The following is a 10330-nucleotide window of genomic DNA, read 5'->3' as shown; positions in this document are numbered from 1 at the left end:
ATACTAGCAAGGTTTTACCTCTAGTGTGCATGCCAACAACCAAAATTCCATCCTTCATTGGTCCATTGGTACAGATTCTGCACACAAAGTGAAAAGTCTAAATTACCCTTATATTTTGGGCATGGGTATTACATCCCTCCCCCCTTATAAAAAATTTCATCCTCAAAATTTACATGCCTGGATCGGTAAAAAGTTGTGGATACTTTCTCTGCATATCATCTTCTGTTTCCCAAGTAGCCTCGTGAATGCCATGATTATTCCAAAGAACTTTCACGTATGATATGGTACGATTTCGTAGGACTTGTTCTTTACGATCCAAAACACGAATAGGGGTTTCTTCATAGGATAGGTCTTCTCTTAGCCGCAACGGTTCATAACTCAAAACATGCGATGGGTTTGCAACATATTTTCTGAGTAAGAAGATGTGAAAGACATCATGTACTCCAGCTAAAGTTGGGGGTAGTGCAAGTCGGTAACCTACTAGTCCAACCCTTTGCAAAATTTTGAACGGACCAATGAATTTGGGGCTAAGCTTCCCTTTCTTGCCAAATCTTTCTACTCCCTTGATGCAATCTTTAAGAAAGCACTGTCTCCCACATTGAATTCCAGCTCCTTCCTTTTTGTGTCGGCATAGCTCTTCTGTCTGTCTTGTACTGTCTTGATTCTTTTCTATATGAGCTGTATTTTCTCCTGAGCTTCTTGTATCAATTCTGGTCCCATAACTTTTCGTTCACCAACCTCATTCCAATGAAGAGGAGATCGACATTTTCTGCCATATAATGCTTCATATGGGGCCATACCATTGGTCGCTTGAAAACTATTGTTATATGCAAATTCAACCAGAGGTAAGTGTTTCTCCCAACTTCCTTTCAAGTCTAGAGCACAGGCTCTCAACATGTCTTCAAGTATCTGTATCACTCTCTCTGACTGTCCATCGGTCTTTGGGTGAAAAGTTGTATTAAACTTTAGTCTTGTCCCTAAGGCTTCATGTAAGCTCTTCCAAAATCTGGACGTGAACCTCGGGTCTTTGTCTGACACTATCGAAACTGGCACTCCATGAAGTTTGACTACCACATCAATATACAACTGCGTCAACTTATCCAGAGAATGCTTCATAGAGTAAGCAATGAAATGTGCCGACTTGGTCAGACGGTCTACCACTACCCAAACTGAATCATGTCCCTTAGGGGTCTTTGGTGGTGCAATGACAAAATCCATGTTTATATGTTCTCATTTCTATTGCGGAATTTTTAATGGATGCAACAATCCTAATGGTCTCTGATGCTTAGCTTTCTCTTGCTGATAAGTCAAACATTTTTCTACATACGGAGCAATTTCTCTCTTCATATTATTCCACCAGTAATCTTCCTTTAGATCCCGGTACATCTTGGTACCGCCCGGATGAATGGTGTAAGGACAATGATGAGCCTCCTTCAAAATTAAATCTCTCAGTTCAATGTCATTTGGTACACACAAGTGAGTATCATACATCACAACCCCATCCTCTGTCAACTGGAACTGTGTTTGTTTCCCTGCCTGGATTTCACCTCTGACCTTCATCAAGTAAGGGTCTATAGTCTGAGCTGATTTAATTTGGTCAATCAATGATGGTTTGATAGTCAATCTGGAAAATAATGATGTGGGGAAACTGACAATAAGTTCTAGTTCTAGGCTCCTGATGTCCTGTTGAAGTTGTATTTGTTCAGTCAAAATGGCTGCTGAAAATCCTTGTGACTTCTGGCTCAATGCATCTGCAATCACATTCGCCTTCCCTGGGTGGTAGTGAATGTCACAATCATAGTCTTTTATTAGCTCTAACCACCGTCTCTGTCTCATAATTAGTTCTTTCTGGGTAAAGAAGTACTTTAGACTCTTGTGATCTGTGTAAATCTCACACTTCTCACCATATAAGTAGTGCCGCCAATTTTTTAGCCCAAACACCACCGCTGCCAGTTCTAAATCATGTGTGGGATAGTTCTTCTCATGATTTTTCAATTACCTCGAAGCGTAGGCTACCACCTTGCCATATTGCATAAGTACGTAGCCCAAACCTCTGTGTGAAGCATCACTATAAATAACCATCCCTCCAGTTCCTACTGGTATTGTCAACACTGGTGCTATCACCAATCTGTGCTTCAATTCTTGAAAGCTTTTCTCACATTCTTCTGACCAATCAAATTTCACACCCTTCCTGGTAAGTCTAGTCAAAGGTATAACAATTTTGGAGAAACCTTCTGTAATAACCAACCTGTAGGTGCAGCGGACGGAGGGTCGCTGAGCGTGCACCCGGGGGGAAAGAAAGAAAATGGAAAATGGGAGTCGCCAACTAGATTTAGGGTCTAGGACCCGTGAATGATGCCCCTCCTTCGCAGAAGGGGCGCTAAATTAACTCCAATGACTCAATGGATGGTCTGCCCCAGATCTCTAGGTAAGTGTCAAGTTACGGGCTAGGAAGGTGTTAGGCACCCAACAACCGCTTGGCCGACGGCCGGTCTTCCTAGACCAAACTCTATTGTGTACTGTTGTGTTATACATATTATGCACCTAATTAAACTAATTTTTTTTTTGAAGATTTTTTTATTAACTTGATTGAAATTTATGAACCTAATTAGGCTAATTAAGATTAATGTTTTAATCCTAATTACTACTCTTAAGTTTGGTGATTATGTACATTATGCATCCTAATTAAGCTAATTAATGGATTTTACCTAAATTAGAAAGCCTAACTTTATGGTCAAAAACATGGTTGACTGTAAAAAAGAAAACCAAGTTTAATTATATCATGGAGAAGGACAATTATATTGATAAGCAAAACAGCTTATAGGCCAAAATAGCCAAAATTACGAAAATGCCACTAAAGGGCCAAAATATGTACAAAGGCATGAAATCATATTTAAATGCTGTAAATAAGCAAAACATGATTAAATAACATTAACATCATGCATTTGGATCATCAAGAGCACATGAAATGGCAAGGAAATGTGGGGTGGTAAAAATTACCAAAATGCCCCTGTTATGGCAAACATGTAGAAAATGCATGATAATTCATGAAAATGCTGACTTATGCTTAAAACATGTTTATTAAATGTTAAAACATGCGGCAAAAGTAGCAGGAGCCTTTCTGGGGTCCTAAACAAGGTTTGGTCACAAAATGACCAAAATGCCCCTAAGGGCAAAATGGCAAAAGTGTCAAAAGACACTCAGAATCATTGTAGGCATCAAAAGTGATGTTAAACATCCTAAATTGACTGAACACACCAAATGATATTTCCAGAATGATAGCCTAGGCCCACGTTTGGTAAATTACCAAAATGCCCCTAAAGGGCGCAAATGACTTTGTATGCATATCTATCAAGCATGATGGTCACATATGCAAATGAAAACATCCTAAACCATTCTAAAACAGCATGTCATGCATAAAAAACATTTTTTCCTATTTTTCCAGAATTTTTCATTATAATTAGAAAAATGACATTTATACCCCTAAATGAGGTGGGAAATGTATAAAAACTATCAAACATGCATGTCAGTGGATAATGATTCCATAAAATCAAGCATGATGAAATATGCATTCCATAATTTTTTTGTGAATTTTTATGCATTTATATTATTTTTAATATTTTCTGAAATGCTAAAAAAGAAGGGAAAACAAAGAAAAATACAAAATCCCCATCACAGATCCTAATTGGATCAAACCAGAGCCCATTCCCAGTAATCAAAACATGATCTTTAACATAGTCATAACACTTTTGTCCAAATACCCACCCACAAGTTCAGATTTTACATAATCTGAAATCCTTTACAGGGGCAAAAAATGTCACAAAAATAATGATTTGGAGCTTGAGAAAATTAATGAATGTCAAACATAGTGACAAGCATCATCCCTGAAAATTTCATATTTTTATCACTTTTGAATTATTTTTAACATTTTTATAACTGAAAAGCAACCTTTGTTGTAAAGAAAATCAAAACAAATACTTAGAAATAAGTAACAAATATAGGAAAAAACCCTTGGAGCGTGGAAGTGCCTAGGCTCAGCTTGAGTAACCTTGTGTGACCATAAATAGTCGCCGGAAACCTCCAAAAGCCGCTCCAAGTGTGGTTGCTCCGAATGGCAAAAGTGGTGAAGAAGGGGTATTTATGGAATTTTATATCAGTAATGAAGCATAACCTATGGATAAAAAAACCATGGTTGGAAAGAGGGGATCAAGGACTACGTGAAGGTAATTTTTCACTAATTTTTCTCTGTCCTTAGACCCTCCAAATGGCCTCCTATTTGTGGGAGAAAATCTGTTCGAGGAAAGGTCTCAAAGACCCTTGGAGCCTTAATGGCTATGGGCTGGCTTGCGTGTGGCCAGGCTTGCTGAGCAGCCTGGGCTTGCGTGTGCCTAGGCTTGCTGTGCAGCCTGGGCATGCGTGTGCCTAGGCCTGCTGGGCAGGTGGGCATGGGTGATGGGCCATGTGTGGCTCAGCCAAAATGGTGGGGGCTTGTCCCCTGCCGACAGTCCAGCTGGGCCGGGTCAGACTGGGTTGACTCGGTTCGGGTCAACTCAGTTTGACCCACCTTTTTTATTTTATTTATTTTTTAATAAACCATTTAAAGATTCCATTTTAAAGGTCCAAGTTCAAATGCTAATATCTCCCAATCCATGTGGCCGATTTTGACGCGCCACATATTGCCGCGAAGGTCTCAACCTGTACTTTCCATCCGTGTGGTAGATATAGCTGGATTTTGCCTAAAAATGACACAGATATCGAGGAAAACACATAAATGGTGTTTCACACCAATCAAGGTCCAAATGATACAAAAATTACATGAAATTTTACGTGTAAGCACAATATGACCAAATAAAGTTATCCAAATGATATCAGGTCACATCGGGTGGCTCGGGTACCAAGAACCATGCCCGGGGCAAAATGGTCATTTTCACAAAAGTTACCCGATTTGGCCGAAACTTTACGTGAAAACTTAATATGACCAAATGAGATCATCCAAAGTATTTCGGACTAAATCGGGTGGTCCAGATACCTAGAACCGTGTCAGGGGCAAAACGGTCATTTTCATGAAAGGTGTTGGATTTGGGTGAAACTTCAAATGTGAACTTAAAATGGTTAAATATGGCTATGTTAAGGGTTTAGGCTCTATTTGGGACAGTTTGGTTACAAAAAGTGGGGTAGGGGTAATTTGATAATTCTTGCCATTCAGTCACCACACGAGTTACGTCCTTAACCATCATTGCCAAGACATACTTCCAAGGTGTCAAAATGTCGTGTCTACAGAATGCCCCCATTTGACTGAGGGCACGCAGTGGACGAAAGTCAAATGAAAGATTCCGCATTTTATCACAGGGGAACGAAAATACAACCTGCACCTTGCTCAAGGATGCAGGCGTTAAAATGAAAATCCGGAAACCGAAAGCCCCTCGGCAAACAAATTCCAAGAATTTCAAAAAGAGAAAAATAAGCAAGGTAGATCGGAAAAGAAGTCGTTAAAGATCAACAATATGAGATATCCAATAACCCAAATAGGCGGTTACCTGATTGAAAACCCGATAAATCCCTTAACTATTCTAAATGTCCGGCAAATCTTGCTTAATTTAAAGGAAGGTGGTCAGATACTTACCTGAATCTCTGAAAGGATAATGCATGATGAAGTGGAATCTTATAGTTCTTACGCCAATAAAAATGATTACGAAAGTTCCAAACTGCGATCAACTGCACCAAAACCCTTGCGGGCTAAAAACTTTGTTATCCTGGGACAAAATACCCGAAGGGTTAAATACCTCATTGTTTTGGGACTAAATACCCAGAGGGTTAAATACCTCGTAGCTTTGGGACTAAATATCCTGAGGGTTTAATACCTCGTTATTTTGGGACTAAATACCCAGAGGGCTAAATACCTCATTGTTTTGGGACTAAATACCCTGAGAATATAATACCTCGTTATGAGAGTTCAAGGCAAAATGCTACTTTTGTTATTTTTATTTTCTTAAGAATGCTAGAAAATAATGCATTTATTATAACATGTTTAGTGATTAGCAACATATTCTAACACAGTAATGGTCAAGCAAGAAGGAACTTAGAAAGAAAGCAATCTATCACCATGTTTATTCGAGAGACCAGGTATCACTGGCCGAATTCAGGTGTGTAGACTGAAATTTCAGATGGGTACATGATGTCATGTGTATACTTGAGATGGGCAACATGGAGGGCAACAAGATAATGGTGCGGAATCACATTGCATTAAAGTCAAGGTTACAAAAAAACAAACATGGGACATGAGAGAGGAGTCAAAGAGATCTAGATGCCCCAGTCCTTGATATTCGTGACCCACTTTATCTTGAGGCCTGGTCCTGATGCCACCCCCATAGCCCTGAGATCAAGCGAACCGTCCTATCTGACAATTCCTCAGGCGGGTGAAAATTCACAACCTCAACCGGGTCCCCCTGAGTTAGTCGATACTGTCTAAGAATGCGAGTCGGCATATAAAATGAAGTATGGGTCAAGCCCATCAATTTGATGTAATTATAGCCTGGAGATCTTAGTATCGGGTTGCTCTCTCGCCACCAATGACAATCCCATCGGATGTCCTCAACTGTCTTATCTTGGAGAAATTTCTGCCAATCACTTATCAGATGAAAATTTGTGATCTCTCTCCTGCACTGATAATGGAATGTACTGAGGTGATCAGCTGGTAAGGGCTTCAATAATTGCAACCTTTTAGTCAACCAGAGTTGGAGGACATAAGGACAACCTGCGAAATGATCTATACCAAATTTCTGAAGTTGTTGCATTCGGTCAAGACCCTTGAAAGTCTCAGCTAAAACTGTAGGCACAATGTCGCGACCCTCCTTGAGCTGTTTGATCACATCAATGATAATGGGGGATGCACCACGCCCTGGGGCACGTAAAAGACATCGAGCTATCATGCAAAAAAGATAAGCATTCTCTCTTTGCTCATGAAAAATTCCTTCTGCGTATCGTCGAGGAGCGAATGACTTGGCGACCTTCATGATGTCGATCTTCCCAAAATTCATAAATTGCCTCATTTCTTTGGTACTCCAGCTGAAGAATTGTTGGATATCTTGAGAGTAATCCTGTCGTAGAGTGGGGCAGAACACATTGCCTTAAGGAGGAGACAGTAAGCAGGCTCTCAATTCTTCAATGGTAGGGCAAATCTCTACTGATCCGAACTGGAACACGCAAATCAGGTATCCAAAATCGGGGTACTTGGCGCAGAAAATCATTATATAGCTCCATACATCTCATGCGGCTAAGGACCTGGAGTTTGACAGTTTCTAGAATGTCGGACTGTCCGGTGGACCTAGTGAGGGTCCATCCTCATAGTAAATCATCCAAAGTCTCGGTGCGTGGTCGATGCATCTGTACCATAAGCCACAAGTTAGTCAGATAAACATACCACATCCCCACACCCTTTTTCTTTCTTTCTTTCTTTTTTCCCTTTATTTTTTTTTTTTTTGTTGCACTCCCCTTCTGCTGCTACTGATTTTTGAGGATGACCTATTCAAGAAATAACACATTATGTCTGGACCCACTCAAACCTATGACAACCATAAGAGACTTTTTTTTTTTTTTTTTTAGGGCTCCGCAGGGACGTCTGATGGCTCTACCACGGACAGAGAGACTGGAAGGAATGGTGAGCTCGCGAGAGAGGTCGCACCATTTTAAAGAAGTTGATGGTTTGAAAGAAAAGTGGATGGCGGGTTAGCAAGAGCAGATCCCGTTGACATTAAAGATGGATAGAACTCTTTGGGAATTCTACCGATGGAGTAGGCAGTGGAAAGAATTCAACTAAGATGATGGGAGGATTAGATGATGAAAATAGCGATGAATTCATCGTTCCCTCAAAATAAAAGTCTCTAAGGAAATTCACGAGAAGCCCAAAATGATGGTTTTTATGGTGATGATGATGTGATGGGTGGTGTAACCGGGCTTGAAAGCTGCCTACGTATCCCAAGTCGGGAATCAGGTCAAACGTAGTTCGTGGGGGTGGATGGATCAAACATAATACCTCTTCAGCTGATCCAAGTTGGTCAAATATTGTAGTTCTTGGCTGTCTAAGTCAACAAGACGAACTGCCTTCCCTGGGAGGATCTCTATTATTCTGAATGGGCCGCTCCAATTTGGTCGGAATTTCCCCCTTGGGTCAGAGATGGGAGCCCTCTGCTCCTTCAACACTAAATCGCCAACATTCATAGGGCGTGGGTGGACTTTTTTATTGAAGGCTCTTGCAATCCTCTGCTGATATTTCTTTGCATTGTCCATGGCCCTCATTCTCCTTTCATCAATCAAGTGCAACTCTTCATGCCTCGTCTTCAACCATTCAGCTTCAGGGAGTTGGCATTCCATGAGTACTCTCAATGATGGTACTTCTATTTCAACGGGGAGGACCGCTTCCATATCGTAAACCAAGGAATATGGGGTTGCCCCAGTCGGAGTACGGATAGACGTCCTATATGCCCATAGTGCATATGATAGTTTATCGGCCCAATCTGAGTGGGTGTCAGCCATCTTTTGGAGTATTACCTTCACATTCTTATTGGCCGCCTCAACCGCTCCATTAGTCTGAGGTCGATAAGGCAAATATCTGTGCCTAAGGATCTTGAATTGATCACATATCCATTGGGCCTTCCCCCGAAAATGTGTACCTTGATCAGAGATAATCTCGCAGGGTATCCCATATTGACAGATGATGTTCTCTTGGATGAACTTAGCTACCTTAGCCACTGTCAATATTGCATAAGATTGGACTTCGACCCACTTCGTAAAGTAGTCGATGGCCACTAAGATGAATTCATGCCCATTCGAGGCCTTTGGTGTCACTTTTCCGATGATATCGATGCCCCATGTAGAGAATGGCCAAGGAGAGCTTAGTGTGTGTAGCTCTATTGGTAGCACATGGATTAGGTTCGCAAACACTTGGCATCTATGACATTTCTTCACATACTCAATGCAGTCTGCCTCCAAGGTGTTCCAATAGTAACCCAACCTTAGAATTTTCTTTGCTAGCATGCGAGCATTCATGTGTGGCCCACAAATCCCCTGATGTATCTGGTCCAAGATGGTCTGGGCTTGATCTTCGTCAACACACACCAATTGCACACCATCGTAAGATCACTTGTACAAGATATTCTCATGTATGATGAACTGGGTGGCATAATGCCTAAGAAACCTCTTTTCCCTCAAGGTCGCATCTGTCGGATACTTCCCTTCTCGAATGAAATCTATAATGGGGGCGAACCATGGCCGGCCATCAGGGGTCAAAGTGTTAATGCAGTTCTGATATGAGGGTTGGCTTCTTAAGTCTACCATGAATGGTTGAATCTTCTCCTTTGGGCCAAAATTGATCATTGACGCAAGCGTTGCCAAGGCATCAACATGTCTATTGTTGTCCCTTTGGAAATAGTCAAAACTAATCTCCGCGAACTGCTTCATCAAGACTTCTATATACCCTTGGTAAGGCTTCAGCTTTTCATCTCTTGTCTTCCAATCGCCTCGGACCTGACATACCATGATGGACGAGTCACCGTACACTTGCAGGTTTTTTACCCCTATGGAGAGAGCTGCCTCCAAGCCAATGACACAAGCTTCATATTCGGCCATGTTGTTGGTGCATTCAAATTCCAATCTAGTGGCCATGGGCATGTAGACTCCCTCAGGGGTTATAAGTAGAATGCCAGCTCCGCATCCTTTCTGATTGGCTGCACCATCAAAATACATTTGCCAAGGTTTTATCTCCCTTTCTGTATTTATCACTGCTATTTCTTCATCAGGGAAGATATCCTCTAATCTTCGTGTATCCATGACTAGATGTGCAGATAAATGCTCTGCGATGACCTTTCCTTTGACAGCCTTCTGTGTGACATAAGTGATGTCAAATTCTGATAAAAGTAGTAGCCATCGTGCAAGTCTCCCTGTCAATGCAGGCTTCTCGAATAAATACTTTAAGGGGTCCATCCTGGAAATCAAGAGAATCGAGTGAGCCAACATGTAATGCCTCAACCTCCGTGTAGCCCATACCAAAGCCGTGCAAGTTTTCTCCAAGGCTGTGTATCTTGTTTCATAATCTAGGAACTTCTTGCTTAGGTAATACACACCCTGCTCTGTATGACCATCTGGTCAATGTTGGGCCAACATCGATCCCATTGAATCCTCAAGCACAGAAAGATATAGTAGTAGAGGCCTCCCTGGTGTTGGAGGAACGAGAACTGGTGGATTCATTAAATATTCCTTGATGCGATCGAAGGCCTCCTGACACTGAGGGTTCCATTCCTTCGGTTGTCCCTTCTTCAGTAATTTAAAAACAGGC

At 41.4% G+C, this 10330-nt stretch overlaps 1 protein-coding gene across 1 annotated transcript; it reads right to left on the bottom strand.

Annotated features, from left to right (window-relative positions):
* Positions 1–9135: 9135 nt before the first annotated feature.
* Positions 9136–9978, bottom strand: LOC122638890. The gene has a single exon (XM_043831741.1). The coding sequence runs from the start codon at positions 9976–9978 to the stop codon at positions 9136–9138; it is 843 nt and encodes a 280-aa protein (XP_043687676.1).
* Positions 9979–10330: the final 352 nt, after the last annotated feature.

This window comes from Telopea speciosissima, chromosome 9 (assembly GCF_018873765.1).
Source record: "Telopea speciosissima isolate NSW1024214 ecotype Mountain lineage chromosome 9, Tspe_v1, whole genome shotgun sequence".
NCBI lineage: Eukaryota > Viridiplantae > Streptophyta > Magnoliopsida > Proteales > Proteaceae > Telopea > Telopea speciosissima.
Note: the sequence above shows the minus strand (reverse complement) of the source record. Positions and strands in the feature narration are given on the sequence as shown.

Coding starts and splice junctions, on each gene's coding strand:
- LOC122638890 (XM_043831741.1), bottom strand. CDS start 9,978: ATGGACCCCTTAAAGTATTTATTCGAGAAGCCTGCATTGACAGGGAGA.